Source organism: Squalius cephalus, assembly GCF_949319135.1.
Source record: "Squalius cephalus genome assembly, chromosome: 23".
NCBI classification, from domain to species: domain Eukaryota; kingdom Metazoa; phylum Chordata; class Actinopteri; order Cypriniformes; family Leuciscidae; genus Squalius; species Squalius cephalus.
In genome coordinates this window covers 14,725,199-14,741,708 of record NC_137144.1, presented here as the reverse complement: position 1 = coordinate 14,741,708, position 16,510 = coordinate 14,725,199, and the positions used below count along the sequence as shown (strand labels likewise).

The 16,510-nt window shown below is 38.3% G+C and overlaps 1 protein-coding gene across 6 annotated transcripts; it reads left to right on the top strand.

The window, feature by feature from the left end:
• Nucleotides 1–5,463: 5,463 nt before the first annotated feature.
• hyal4 (hyaluronidase 4) lies at nt 5,464–16,510 on the top strand. 6 transcript variants are annotated; one of them, XR_013819860.1, is made up of 6 exons: nt 5,464–5,759; nt 10,149–10,201; nt 11,191–12,182; nt 12,573–12,662; nt 13,122–14,555; nt 15,069–16,510. XR_013819860.1 is itself a non-coding variant. In XM_079859279.1 (5 exons), exons 3-5 carry the CDS (start codon nt 11,229–11,231, stop codon nt 13,590–13,592), a joined length of 1,515 nt encoding a protein of 504 aa, XP_079715405.1. In that variant the 5' UTR covers nt 5,464–5,759; nt 10,149–10,201; nt 11,191–11,228; the 3' UTR covers nt 13,593–16,504. The 6 variants fall into 6 exon arrangements, 3 of the variants coding, with proteins under 3 accessions (XP_079715405.1, XP_079715404.1, XP_079715406.1); XR_013819862.1 differs by having other exon boundaries at nt 5,661–5,759; nt 10,149–10,277; XM_079859279.1 differs by having other exon boundaries at nt 13,122–16,504.

Here is a 16,510-nt window from a genome sequence, read left to right as displayed (position 1 = left end):
AAGTGTGTCATATTTGTATGTCAAAATAATATATCCCAGCTTAATAGAATCAACAATAAGTAAGTCCTTACTCTGACTGTCAAACATTATTTCATTTGTTTATGCAGCCCAACATGGCAACACTGGCTCAACCAATAGTGTGAGTTTGGGGCGGGGCTATCTGTTTGTTCAACCAATGGCAGATGAGGAATTTTCGGGAAACCTGTTTGAAAACAGTTTTTGAAATTTTGTTTGGTCGCACTAGTGGTGGAGAAATTACACGCTTCAGCTTTAGCAATTCTGAAAAATGTAATCAAAATCACTCAAGCTGACATGCGGAAAGTTGTTTAAAAAGCCAAATGTTGCTGAGGCTGTACTTTCAGATGACTCATGTGTAAATTGTAAAACCAAAATGAAAAGTCACAGCAATAAACATATTTTGGTATTCTGTTTTTAAAGATTAATTTTAAATGAGAATTACAGTACACTCTCAGATTTTGTTTTCAAAAGATGTAGTAAAGTTACTTGTATATTGTAGTAGTAAATTGTATGTAGTAAAGTATATTTGTGCTATCTATATAAAAAGGTTCTATAATTTGTACAAATTTTCCAGTAATCATCAAGTGCATTCGAAGGACATCCCCATAAATGATTCATAACTTGTACTCGAGACCTGGTTTACATTAATGCTGTTTTTGAAGTACAAGAAGCAAATATTTCCATACAATTATGCTATAATTTCATGTGCCAAAATCTACTCGGGTGAGGAACATTGAGAACATTGGAAGAATCTTTATTTTCATTGCGGAGGTTCAGATCACATGCCAGCCTGCTTGCCCTTAAAACGGGCAGTTCAAACAACACTTCATACTCAGCAAGACATGCCCCATCTGAACAAGCAAACCAAACACTAGATTCACGATACAACAAACTTTAAAGTGCTGCTAAATCAACAGTAGTGTCGCATTTCCTAAGCTGAGGTTTAATAAAACAGACCTCCCAGTTTGAATGATGAAAAGTGGTTTTGTACCAAAGGAAATGTGGTGTTCAATGTCCACAAAAATCACACTCCAATCATCATATAAATCCAATCATAACATAAATATATGACAACATGGAGGTTATTGGTGCAAAACTAAAGCTTTATTTTTTGGGGCTTCCTTTATATAACTGGACAGTTTTGACAGAGGAGAAAGAACTTGAGTGGGATTAAAACATGAAGCAGTTCAGATTCGAACCCGCAAACTCTTGAACGTGCACAATCCACTATGTCACATCTCCAACTAAAACCATTGCCTATTTTTTTTCACATAAGCCTATACACACTTCCACTGCTAGCATTAGCGTGACTCTTGAAGTGCGTGGGGTGTGTCACACACACTCACACAGTCATTGCTAATTGTTGCTATAGTTGACCAGGAGACAGGAAGTCTGTAATTTACTAACTGTCTGAAAAAACCTCTTCGAAAGGCTTGGAAAAAAAAACAACCTCATCTTCATTACACACTCCATTTGTTAGCGTGTTTCACAGCCCAATCTTGGATGCTATATAACCAAAATGACTAAAACACCACTGTTGTCATTGTGTCACCCCTTCTGCAATGTAACAAGTCAATGTCAGTTTCACTGCCCTGATATTATGTTCTCTCACTGTAATCTTCTAAGGATTATACTCTGAAATTTAAACCATTCAGCTATTCCCAGAGGAACATTTTACTGCTTAAAGTTAAATTTTGCACTTTCAGAGCTCAGGTCATGAACTTGTTTAAATGGGCTTTAAAGTCAGCATGAAATGAAAATTCTATCCGTCTATATTTTTTTCTTTCAATTTGTTTTAGTATAAGTCTCTCAACCCAATCGTCAATCGCCTCTGGTAACATATGCCAGACTTCTCCAATCCTTTCGCCCACTTAAAACCCGCACCTTTCTTACAATTGATTACAAGCTTGCATTCAGATCTGCCTCCAACCAACCAATCAACAACCACTGGATAGAGCCAAGACCCCACATACATTTAGTTTGTTTCACTCGGATGTACGTCTCAATTCGGATAAGAAAACGAATGCTACTTCTGTTTGATTTCGTTTGGACAAAGACAATACATATTTTTAATGTTATGCAAGCACTATAGTCTGAAATTGCATCTTAGATAATAGACTTTTAGTGTACTTCTGATGAAACGAGACACTGACACAGTTTTTCATGTTTATTACGGTAAAGCTACATGATTTTGTGCAATCTATTGTATAAAGTGCTATATAAATAAACGTGACATGACTTTACTAGAGTGCCGAGAGCTCATGCAAACATATCCACGTTGCTATGATGATCAGATATAATACAAAATATGTAACTTTATGGTACTAATATGCACCCTTTAGGGGTAAAAAGTTGTATCATACTCCCTCAGTGACAGCTTTTGTACCTTTTTTTTTGTGTAGGAGAAACACATGAGATATTAAGACCTAATTTGCGAGTTTTCTTTCTTATTTGGATAGAGAAAGTGTGTGAGGGAGAGTCTTGAAGCGTATGTTCCTGAATGGTACAATGCCAGAAAAACGGCTCCCTGACCACTTGGCCTGGCACGTCGCCCTGAGGTCTGGAATCTGATGACTGTGCTCAACTAGACCTCACTGGTTTCTCTACAGTTCTGCAGATCCCACTCATTCAGCATCGATATTAACGCTGCTTTTCAGTTCTCATTCAGAATCTACAGACATCTAGATCCAAATCAGGCCCATCAGGCTGATCCAATAGCTACATGTATTAAATCAACGTTAACACATCTCACAGGGTTTACCATATAAAGAGGCTAATAAATTAAAACCAGAGCAAGAACATGGGAACGTGTAAATGCAGAAAGTTTCACCTTAGAATCTCAGTTAGACTGGATAGTTTCAGCATGGACTTGTGCAGTTATAATGGAGCTTAAGGTTTTTTTCGTTGTTGTTTTTTTTTAGCTTGGTCGAGCTACACTTCATATGACTCTGTCCAACTATACATGACAAAATGGGTAATTGAACATTTGAAGCATTAAATACATCGCACATCGCCATGCACACATCAGTGAGGCCAAAGGGATCAACGTGTAAACCTGTCGGACAAGGCCGTGCTCCAATTGCATTACATTCTGTGGGTCTGTTAGTTCAATTTCACACAAAAACAGACCGGTAACTAAATCAGTCAAACTTAACCAACCTTCCAGTTGTACACTAGGAATAGATCTGCTTTTTTTCTGAAGGCACAATAGGTCAGGGAAGTTTCAAGCAATGATCCACAGTGCTGGCCCAACAGGACCTTCTCAGTCCCTCAATGTGGGAATGTGGTTTTCTATTGAAGCACGCCAACCTTTTCAGCCGTCCACCACCTCATCTCCCACCGCTGAATAAACTCCTCTTGAATAAATTAATTTCCACTTTGACTGCACTATGAGGAGGCTAGAGAGCAGCCAGAAGTCAGAACCAGGCATCCGGAAACCAATGGATCTATAGTAGCTTTTCTTGGTGTGTTGGTGGTCTTGGTTAGTTATGATGACATTTTATTTCCCTGAATAAGTAGGTTTTCCCACATGAAGACCAGGTCAAACCATTTTGTGCTGCCGTTTTCCGTCCAATCTTATGATAAAATAAAACAACTTCAAAGATCTAGAGCTCTTGTTAATTGGGTTAATGCTTCTCTTAAAATGCCAGATAATCATTTGGCCTTTTTATAACAAGGTAAGGTTCCTATAGTTTTCAAAACTTGAATGTAATGACTGGCTCATGTGTTTCTAAATCCTTTTCTTTATCTTATACATCAATGACCCAATTGTTGACTGCTTGTTGTGGCTTTTGCTTGGTATCTTTTTTATGAAGCCATATACAACTAAAGGACCATGCACAAGCGGAACAACAGCACAAGGCCTTTAGTTTGAAAATTGCGTCCACCAAGACAACATGCCTACACTACCCCTACGCACTGACCTAGACCCTATCATTATACTGAACGCCTTACACAGCAGATGACTTGGTGACTGTTGGCTGTCAACAAGCTCCATTCAGCTAACTTCCTCATGCTTAGATAATGACATGAAATTGCTACAAGATCCAGCAAGTTTCTATCAAGTATCATGTTTCCAGATACCAACAGTGTCAAAAATGAAATGATTAATAAGTTATGACAACATGTTTTTACATTGCTTTAACAAGATTATTTTGTGTCAGTTTAATGTAATTTAAGTTGAAATGGCTTAAACATCCAAGTTGACTGTACCTAAAAATGTAAGGCAGCAACTTTTTTATATATATATTGTTTTGCAATGAGCTGAATAGTCACACTCATTTAAGAAGGACAAGTACTATTGCATTCAGACATTGTGCAATGGTTTCGGTGAGAATTGAGACTTTGTTTGAGGAAGAGAATCAGCATTCCTTGTGTTTATCTCCGTTTTAACCCCGGCATCTTAAGGAACCCCATAAAATGAAGAGACAGCTGCACCACAGGACTCATGCACTGCACTGTCTTTAAATTAGAGTTGGAGGGAGTGCTTTTTATGAAAAATGTGCTAACAAAGTTTGGTGACTATAACACTATTCACATGGTAATTTAGCACGGTTTGCCATAGGAATGCAACTAATGCTTCCAGAGATCCCACCATGGACATTTGCAATTAGATTATTTGGAAACAAAAAACATCCAAAAAATATTCTAACCAAAACTGGGGTCATGTGTGTGATTAGGCATGGAAAAATGTAACTGTGCAAACATAAATACATAATTCTTGTCAAGATCACAAAATAATAATACTGCACATAATACAATAATGTTGCTGGAAAACAGTCAAAATATAGTGTATATATATATATTACACAAACACAAACACACAAACACTCTGTTTAGCAAGTGTTTTTGCCAAAGATGCACCATTATTAAAATTCAGGCTGATATTAAAATTCTAATATAAGATTTAAGACACAATACTATCATTTCAAATGCTAAAATGTGAATTTAGGAATCACCTTTTTTTATCACATTTAATTTAGCACGTTAATAAGTTATTAGTGTTTTTTATATGAACTTAAATTGAGCAGATGACGACAAAGAATCTGAATATAAACACAGGAGAATTGAGCATACACAATTTTGAATCTAAATGCATTTTTTCTTTCTTTTTTTCCCTTTTGCTTGTTTTAGGTCTCGTTTAGGGTCTCCTCACCTCTTGTTTTTTTTATTTAGAGCCATATTTCTTGGTAAATGTCTACTCTATAGCCACAAAAGACAGTGACTAAGAGACAAAAACAAGACAATCACAGGCCACATGGGACAGTAAATCGAGCAGGGAAAACGCTCCCGGAGCTTCAACAAGGTTTGATTGTGTCTGTAGTGTATTAAAACCTCTTGTGAACTCACAGCCAGGTGATTGGAGGATGCTAAACTCGGCTAATGCTGAGTGATGTGGATGAGCGTAAGACTGTCTGGAGGATCAAATGTGCACACACTCACACTCACACACATGTACTTTCACATGCACACTCAAGTCAATGGGATTTAGACTGGAGTCCTCCCTCCCTCCTTCTCTACTCTAATCGCAGTGTTGTGGTTTTCTCGCTGTGGCTCTGTGGTTGTTTTCTCCTCCCTCTCAGGAAACTCTGTCTCTCTCTCTTCGCTGTGTATATAAGTAAGATGTGGGTAGGCTTTTCAGCAGACAGAGAAAAACTATGCTAGTGTATTGTAGATGTAGAGAGGTGTGTGTAGTGTATCATCAGCCGTGTGTGACAGAGGCAGCGGCGTGGGATCTACAGGTGAGTGACTTCTAATTACTGACTCAATATATTATACACACATTTAACATAACCCTGTTGACATCAGCATGCTTTCTAAATAAAGCGCATGACGAAAGTAGGCACATTCCATCTTCTTATAGCGTTTCTAAAATTGTTGTCTGTGTTGTTCTCAGTCAACTATACTCTATAATTCATTGTGTTTTCATTTCTGCACATACTTTGTATCCAGAGTTCAGTAAATGTTTTTGAATGACTGTAGTCACATGATTTGTGTTAACCTGTGAAGCAATATGAATTTTTTGTAAAATGTCTTGGCAACATACCAAAGCTGTCAAAGAGTCACCTAGACTAGTCGCCTAGTCACCGGCAAAGATGTTTACACGTGGTTTAGAACTTTAAATAGGGATGCACAATAAATGGGTGATATTAGAGATTTTTTACATTTATCTGTATTGAATTTTTAATTGTGCATGCTCATTTTCTGTATTTAGATTACCTTCGCCGTCATCTAATGCTCACTTAAATGTAAATATTTAAAAACTAACAATTTAATGATATTATTAAATGTAACCGTAGGCAAATCTCAAAATTAATATCCATTTTGCGTGCTGTATGTTAGAATGTTGTGATGCATAAATTCACTCGTAGAAAACAATATAAACCATACACGTTTTAATATATCACAAATACATTTAAAGCCCCCCTGTGGTGAAAATCCAGTTTTTAATGTTGTTTATATCTGTCTATGTGGTGTTTTCAATATGCTTTAAGACAAACCATGTGCAAATTCATAAGTCGACGCCATTTCTGAGTATTTTCTCCTTAAAACTGCAGTGAACCAAAGACGTTCTCAAAAACGCGGTTTGAAATCGCTGTTGTTTCTGATGTCATAAACTACCCTGTAACCAATCACGTCAACTAGTGGATCTCTAAGATTGTGCGAGTGAGTGGAGGCGGGGCTAATTTGCATATTCAGAGAACCGTGTATACTAAATGAGGCAAGAGTGCAGAGTTACATTCAAGATTTTTTTTCAAGGAAAAATCGTTTTAACATGTAATTTTGGTGATCAAATATGAGTTTTAAGGGCTAAAATGATTGACTACATGGGGACTTTAATATAAAAATTGTATATAAAACATGGATTCCAACATCCATCTGAAAATAATTATCAGCCAGAATTTTTATATCGATGCATCCTAAATATATCACTGTAAATATATATTTGAGAGAGTTGTGACTTTTTTTTGAATGTAAAAGTGACAGGGAAAGACCTCTCCGCAAAGGAAATCAAATGAAAGAAAACCTAATTAGCCCATTCCAAATATATGTGTTCCTCAAAGGGTTTAATTTAAAGTTTACTGTCAGGAAATGTGCCGTGGCACCACTGAGGTCTTTGAACAGTGGCTCTGTAAATATTTTGAAGCGAGTTAATCAGAGGGAAGGGTTTACAGATGAGATTACGTACTTCCGGATGAAGAGTTTCTCTTGGGCGACGGCTAGTGACGCTGGAGAAACTGATAGCCTCTATCATCAAAGTTTCCCAGGAACCCATGATCATTGTGAAGACATCTTGTGGTATAAGGTGAAATTGAAAACATTGTGTCAGTATACCATTTTGCCGTCAGCTTTACTTAAAAGTAGCTTAGTGTGTCAGCGGTGCCCAAAATAGGATTCTTTGATCTTCAAGAGATCACTCATCCTTAAACAATCCACCTCAAAGCAAAACACGTCCTCAGATTATCCTGACGTATTACTCTGTTTGGGTTCCACCGTGATTAAGATTCCCTTTTTAAGGTTTTATTTACCATTCGAGCATCAAATGCAGCAATAAATAACCAAATTAAGCCTGATCTTGGTGTGTGATATTTGGATTCCAATGACTTTGCAGATATTTTCCATTTGATCTAGCCTCAATGACACAAAGCTACGGATGTCACAGAACATCATCTCATTTAATTTGAGGCAATCAAACGATTAAATGGGAAGACTCACGTCGTCCTCAGAGCCACAGATATTACACCACACATCTTCTGAGGAGCCCAGAGGTTTCTTTATGGCGATTCAAGAAACCTCTGTCTCCTGTTGTAAATCTGGCTCGGTCATATTTATGTTTCCAATCTGGATCAAATTCACATTTGGATGGGACTGAATGAAGTCGCGTCGAAATCCTAGCATCAGGTCGACTCCATGCCTTTTGTGGCTTCTCTGAAGCCGTCGCCTGAAAGGTTTCTGTAAAAACCACTCTCACTAAGCCACATGTATCTTAATTACTGCCAGAGAGGGCTGAGGGTTTGAGGAAGCTCGAAGATAAATAAATCTATCTGAAATACAGGCAAAATCACTTCAATTCTCCATACCCCAATGTTTTCATTGATGGCTAACCGTAAAGCTCCATGGAAAGTTTTATTCATTCATTCCGCCACTTGAATCTTCTCGCATACTTCATCGCATAATCATATGTGAAAAACCTTTGTCACAAGCTTATTCTGGATTACGGTATTTTAAGTAAAGCCTTTAATAAGTCATCAATGTGCTAAGGTATTCCATGCGCAAATACCATGAAGATCATCTGTGAAGCTCAGTGCAAGCAGAGGTCTTATTATGCAGGAAGTGGTTTAATTCTTCCCCCTCATGGCACGGGCCCGCCGCCAGTCCTAGGGGAAAAAGGAGCTGCACCGCTTCTCAGTCAGGCTCTTTCCACTCAATAACAACCACCACGGGGCTCCACAATTTGCCTTTATCCGCAACATTCCATGCCATACCCCATTTTTCAACCTCTGATTTAGCACATGACTGCCACTAATAACCTTTCAATGCATGCGTTACCGCCATAGTTACTAGTGATTGGTTCCATGCCTTGCTCAGAGAAATCAGAGACTCCTGATTATCTGGTACCAAAGAACATAATGTAACATACTGTACTTTACCATCAGTGGTCCTAAATTTGTTTTACACTTGAGGTACTCTTTGAAATAAATAAATGTCATTGGTTGATATGCCAAAATATCAAATTGTGGGGCATTTGTTGTAGACAACTCAAGCTCATTTTAAAAATGGCTTTTGTGTTTTAAATTTTATAGAGCAATTTACATACTGTTAAAAAATGATCACAGAAAAGCATCTGGGCACTTGTGCCTCTTAAACATTAGTGGAACAAGTTAATAATTAATGTGATGAACTAAACCTGGTTACTCTGCTAGATCCTGGTCTTAGACTGGTTCAGAACCAGGAATACTACTGTATATTACAATGGGTACCTACACTTTCAGGCGTTATGTCATTTCTTGTGGTGTTCCTCAAGGCTCAATTTTGGGTCCTCTATTATTTAACAAATACATGCTTTCTTTAGCTGGTGTAATTAATCAATACAATATTTCATTTCACCAGTATGCAATGACACACAAATCTATCTTTCACTTGCACCAGATGCCCACAATTCAATTTCCACCCTACTGGACTGCATAGTGAGCATAACACTGTGGATGTCACAGAACTTTCAACAGCTAAACAAAGATAAGACAGATGTACTTGTTTTCGGTTATTATTATGATGCACAGAGAACATCTATTGCTCCATATCTTGACTCTCTATCACTAAAAGCCTGTAATAAGGTCAATATCTTAAGAATCATGTTTGACAGTGACCTTAGTTTTAAAAAAAACTTATCAGCAATGTTACTAAAACAGCATATTATCACCTCAGAAACATCACCAAAGTATGTGATATTCGCTCCCCTGCTGACACTGAGAAACTTGTTCATGCATTTGCTACATCTAGACTTGACTACTGCATTAGCGTTTTTGCTGGGTTACCAAATAGAGCACTATTAAACACATAGAAGGACTTCAGAATGCAGCTGCACGAATGCTAACTCGCTCTAAAATTAAAAATCTCAGATCGTTTCACTGGTTGCCTGTATCAATCAGAATTGAATTCAAGATCCTCTTATTAGTTTTAAAATGTTTTAAATTGATGGTTCTAATATACCTTTCTAATTTGTTGAATAAATATACTAGAGCAAGATCGCTCCAAACATCCAATAGTAACTTATACCAAAAGCACAGCTAAAAATTGATTCAGTCTAGATACCTAATTAGATTAACAGATTAACTATATTAATTTGAGGGTATCTGACTTCACACATACACACACATACAGATTATATATATATATATATATATATATATATATATATATATATATATATATATATATATATATATATATCAAAATCCACCTTGACACAGGCTGGTTAAAAGTCATTGCATGGCACAAAAAAGTAAAGTTAGTTGTTAGAAAAGTTTTTTAGTTTTTTTTTTTCAGATGCCACTTGGTTTCACTTTTGTTTACATCTAATGCCATGAAATTCATACCTTTTTCTTTGTCTTTAATGCTCTATCATGCAGACAGGGCATCTGGCGAGGGCAGCTATGATTATGGCTATGTGGGCGCCACACTGGTGAGAGTATGTGGCTGGATTTGGCCATTACCCTTGTGGTTAACTGCTGGTTTGACTGATGACTGCAACCCCCAAAGTAACATTTGACTCATATTCAAACCAAGCTGAAGCACAAAATGTTATGTTTACGCTTGACCTCTCCCTACTTTGCACATTTAACTTGGCTCAAGACTTGACTCCATCTTAAACATGAACACCTTAGCCATTTTAGCCCTGTGTCAGTAGCAAACCCAGTGCTTTATTTCTTGACTGTCTATACACAATCATTCAGTAGCAAAATCTTCACAGTTTTCAGCTACTGAATTTTAGCTGTATTTTACTTTACAATCAGTCATAATTGCTTTTTCCTTGTCAAAAAATATATATTCAAAGTCTGCACCATTGAATTTAGATGCATTCTAATGATAATTTTAAGTTTATACTAAGAAAGCATTTAAAACATGAACATGAAATCAAAACTGATGCACTTGAGGTGCAACTTAATACTCTTATTGCAAATGATTCATCAGTGCATGATATTCTTAAGAAAAACAATCATCTCTGTAATCTTTACTCAAAATGTAATAACTTGCTCTGCCTCTAAAATGACTTGTCCAATAAAATCATCCCAGAGGCACAGTCGAATGTTAACCAAAAAGCTATTTAGGAACTGTTTTAGAAATCTCGCATTCAGGTTTGGATCAGTTCTGGTATGCAACACCCAATTTTCATGATGTAAACCATTTCAAATAGATCAAATCTGGTTGTGAATGCCATTTCCTATTGTTTTTTGCTACTGTTAAACTTAAGTGCTATCAGTAGCTAAAATAGTAGATCATGAGACACAAGCAACGACAAGTTCAAAGTTTCAATTCCTGCTTGACCTGATAAACTGAATGCAATGCAAGTGGCCTTGAATAAAAGCATATGCTAAATGTAAATGTAGCAGTTATGGTGTAAAAATGGCATAACTCTGTTAGCTTACCACAGACTTTTTTTGTCCCTCACAGGATGATTGACAGTTGCCTGTGCTGAGTCACGTAGCAGAATGCCCGGTGTGCCCTGCGGGGCCTTGCAACACCACACTGTGCCCGTAGCCTGTGCCATCATCTGTTCCTGGCTGTTGATCCTGGTCCATTCCGCCTTTTGCCAGAAACCTGCAAAGCTGCCTCTGGTGGGCCGCAAGCCTTTCCTGGCAGCCTGGAATGCTCCGCTGGATATGTGTACATTGAAGTACAATATCAACGTCAGCCTTGATATTTTCCACATCAGCGGCAGTCCACGAGCCGTCCACACGGGCCAGAATGTCACCATCTTTTATGCCAACCGCCTGGGTTACTACCCTTTCTACAATGAGCAAGGGGTTCCCATCAACGGAGGCCTACCTCAGAACAACAGTCTTGAAGCACATTTTCACAAAGCCCGAAAAGACATAGCGCACTTCATCCCTTCGGAAGACTTCCGTGGACTGGCCGTGATCGACTGGGAGTTCTGGAGGCCACAGTGGAGTCGTAACTGGCACAAGAAAGACATTTACCGACAGCAATCCCGCGAGCTGATCAAACAGGCCTACCTTAATGTGACCGACGAACAGGTGGAGGAACTGGCACGCTTGCGCTTCGAGAAGAGCGCCATGGAGTTCATGCAGGGCACGCTACAGCTCGCTACACAAACTCGTCCGCATGGTCTTTGGGGTTTATATCTCTACCCTGACTGTCACAATTACAATGTACATGCACACAACTACAGCGGCACATGCCCCCTACAAGAGAGCCTCCGAAATGACGAGCTGTTTTGGCTGTGGAACAGCAGCACTGCCCTTTTCCCAGCCCTCGCTATACGCAAGAGCCACACAGACAGCATTCACAACCTGCACTTCTCGCAGAACAGGGTACTGGAGTCACTGCGACTGGCCTCCCTTACCTCATTGCCCTATGAACTGCCTACATACGTATACACACGCCTGGGGTACCGAGACGAGGCCATGGCTTTTCTGACTCAGGTAAGTGCATTATGTTCAATGAGAAATGTTAAATGTACTTTGGGAATCATACCCAAGTTCTTGGTAGGGTATACCCAAGGGAATCATACATAAGTTCTTAATTCAATTTTACCTTACAGTAAACATCCCATTTTGCTAGTCTCTATACTCACAAACCATTATGGAGTCTGAAATCAAGAGCTCCCTCTTGTGGTCCAACAGAATAAATAGAGAATATTGAAAAGGATGTTTGAACGCTGGGTTTGACTATCACACCTATCTCAATGACTACATTTAAACGTATTATAATAATTTCAGTAAAACTATTTATGTTTTAAGAAACTGTGGCAGTGAACTAACATTCTAATGATGTTATGTACATATACACACCAACTTATTTTCATTTTACAGAATGACTTGATACATACGATAGGAGAAAGCGCTGCTTTGGGAGCTGCAGGATTTGTCATTTGGGGGGATCTTAACCTCACTTCCTCAAGGGTAAGATTTTTAACACTGTTTCATATACCTATATCTTCAAAGATTTGTTAACATCAGAAGATTCTTACACATTGGTCAAGACTGCTGTTTATCAGTTACAAATCTGCTTCAAGAAGTCAATTCCTTACAGAATTTACCTTTAGAATATTTGTATTCTACTTATTGAACTGTTTTCATGTCTCTCTTTAAGTTTAATTTTCAAATTTGGGGGTCCGTGCCGTGGCATCGAAAAGTTTGAAAATGCCCGCACTAAATATTTTCTGCCACACTTTTACGCATGCATAAGGGCACTAGATATGCTTTATCATTGTGAGTGCAATACAATATGGCATTCACATTGATTTCCTGTTCAGTGGAGAATGCATTAATACGCCTATATACTTGCCAGCTAACTTTACACCAAGTTCCCTGCAGTTTAAAGCCAGTTTTAACTTCCTGGAAATTCCTTTGTCCCCTCAGCACAACTGTTCCAAAGTGAAGGCATTTCTGAACTACAGACTGGGTCAGTACATTACTAACGTTACCCGGGCAGCAGAAGTCTGTAGCGAATTCCTGTGTCAGTCCAACGGTCGCTGTGTCCGTCGAGACCCACAGGCACCACACTACCTGCACCTGAGCCGCGGCAGCTATCGGATCCTGTCCAACCGGAACGGCACCTTCACCGTGACCGGATGGCACTCTCAGCACGAGCTCCAGCTGCTCGCCGACAGGTTCCACTGTCACTGTTATCAGGGGTACGAGGGAGACCGCTGCGATAGCATAGAGCCCGAGGAGACCGAAGAGGACAACATGATAAAAGAGGACGTGGACGAGGAGAATAAGAACGAAGCAGAGGAGGTCCACAAAGACATAAGGGATACTGCTGTGCCTTTACAAAATGCCTTCATCCTCACTGCTCTACTCCTTTTGTTGAACTTTAGTTATGTTTAGAGGTGAAGTGGAACAGTAATCATGTTTAAATGTTTCCCCAAACACTCCCCCTGTCTGTGATTGGTCAATCAAACAGATAGCCCCGCCCCAAACTCACACACCATTGGTTAAGTCAGTTACTGTGTTGGGCTGGACTGATTAAAAACAAAGAGAGTAATGTTTTGAAAACACTATGTTTACACTACTGGTCAACCAATATGAATTTTTGATGGGCAATGACAATTTCTTAAGCCCCTTTCACACAGAGATTCTAGAAAATACACTGATAATGTGTCCCGGGATAATTTGATTTTGGTTGTTGATTTGCCAGTGATTTTCTGGAATCTGTGTGTGAGCTCACACACATCCCGTAAAGATCCCGTAAAGACACGTAACGTTCAGGTTCCTGACGCGTTAACTTTGCAGACATTGTTTCGTCCTTCCTTTGTTCCTTGACAAACACAAATTTTTTCTTTGTTAATGTGCAACGTGAAGTCGTGAACATTGATCTGCATTTAAAACGGGCGGTCAAGATAACTACATCATTGCAACGACAGATGCGTCATCATTACAGCACACCCCTTACGACATTGGACCTGCCTTTTGTTCACACAGGATGCGTTCCGGGACTGATCCTAGCAATGTTACTAGGTCCCAGTCCCGGAATCGATCCCGGGACGTGTTTGCGTTCACACAAAAGGCACTCTAGCAATTCTATGGCAGTTTTCTGGGATCAACGCTCTGTGTGAAAGGGGCTATAGAGAGCAGAATGGCTACTAAATTACATATATCATCAGTGATAAAGATACTAAATAACATGTTACATAATATTTACAAAATTAGAAATTAATAATTTGAAAAAAATCAATATGAAAAAAAAATTTACTATAAAAATTTGACATTTTTATATTCGAAAAAAAAACATTACATATAAAAGACACTTCACCTTTAAGAAAAAGTGGTCAAAGCGTCACTTGATGGCACGTTTTAAAGGAGAACTTGGTAACTTTTTTAACTTAATAAAACTGTCTAGAATTCATTTGGATGGTTAAACAACCTGTTCTGGTGATATTGGTGACTTTCCCCGCTCCCCCCAGCGTTCCCAGGCGGAAAACCAACCTTGCAACTTGGGGACTACCGTCCCGGCAAGATAGAAATTGGAAGTCTCGTGAGAAGCGAGAACGAGAACGAGAACGAGCGCGAAACACGAATTGCTTTACGGCAATTCGACATAAACACACACGCATGTATGATGTATTACCAGATTACCCACCTCGGTAGACATAGCTCCACACGATACAGTTGGCTTGCTCCGATCAAAACAAACGCACATGAGCAGCTGTAGAGAGGGGGAGGAGGCCGCCGCAAGTGAGTTTTTTACGACCGTGTTGTGAAATACGCCCCCCCACAGCTGTAGGGGGAGCTCGTGGGGAAAACATGCGACAACAAAAGGAAAAATCAGCGAAGAAGTGACTAGAGTTCGCTAGAGTTGCCGAGTTCTCCTTTAATATTTGTGATTGTGAATTATTGAAAAATGTTAATTGTTACAATGGTGCTGTGTGATAATGTAGATAAGATGCAAGCCTTGTTTGCACAAACTTCAGGCTGAATAGATTCTAATTACTGTTCTGGATGAATGCTCAATGATTATGTTAATTTGTCAATGTTTTCTAACAGGAAAGGTCAAATGCTGTTTTTACAAAGCACTGACACCAAGATGCTTCCCGTGACGTATATTAGCAAGCTTATCTCGCACTTCAAAGTCAGGGAGCGCTGGGTATTCAAATATTACTTAAAATTAAGTAAGATCCACACATGATATACGTGTCATGCTTTATAATCTAAACTGGCCAAATAGTATATCTGTCAAAATAGCTACATACCAAATCGTTCAACATAATATAATTACAGACTATATTACTGACTTGTGCTAATGGAGAAAAATAATCCTTAGCCTATTGGATATAGTCATAAAATATGATGTGCCTCAATTTATAATATTCATATTTATAAAAAAGAAAAGCGGATAGAATACACAAAATCATGTTCAGATGTTACTGTCCTCATCAAATGCAGTACAAACGCAACACATGACAGATGTCATTCATTACCATTATACGAAACAATTAATAATTCGTCATATTTTAAGCTTTTATCAATATTGCACAATAGAATAAATCATTGTACTCGTCAGATTAATGATGAGAAAACTCAGTGGACACAACCAGAATTGAAGCTAGTTAAATTTCATTACAAAAAAGTAAAAAATCTCTCATGTTATTATTATTTTATTTGTCCCTCAAATTCCTGAAATGTGTGTTTAACCAAAGATTATAAAGATGTATGCGTTTGCACATGTAAGTTTGCATTATTAAACTACAGAATGCTGTGGTGGGTGAAAACACATTATGATTGTATGTTAAACTGTGCTTGTCTTTTTTTGTTCTTGTCTAAATGAAGCCAGAATGATTGATACTGAAAACAAAGAAAGGTATATACCTCAGAACTTTTCAGTATTTTAAATACTTTCGATTAGCAGAATCTGCAAATTTTTAGAAACCGTTTTAGATGTCTACAGATTGTATAACATGTCCAGTTTCAGGTTGAAGGATAATTGGACCGTTTAATCCCTATTGTCTGACCCGTTTTGATTCAAGATATACGTTTTTCTCAAATACTGCATTTTGTAGCATGTAGACAGTAGTTAATGTGGGACATTATTATCAGAGCCTTCAATATCTGTCAAAGTGTCTTTTTTTACCTCAGTGCTAAACTTTGCCAGTGTCCAAATATATTTCCATTGAGCTCTTTTTTCATCTCAAAGTCTTATGCAATGTGTACATTTTTTTACATTAAGCAATACAATTAACCAAATACTCGAAGACAAATGTTGCTTGACTCTTGATGCACTGCAAATAAAGGATTGTAACCTGGTCTTG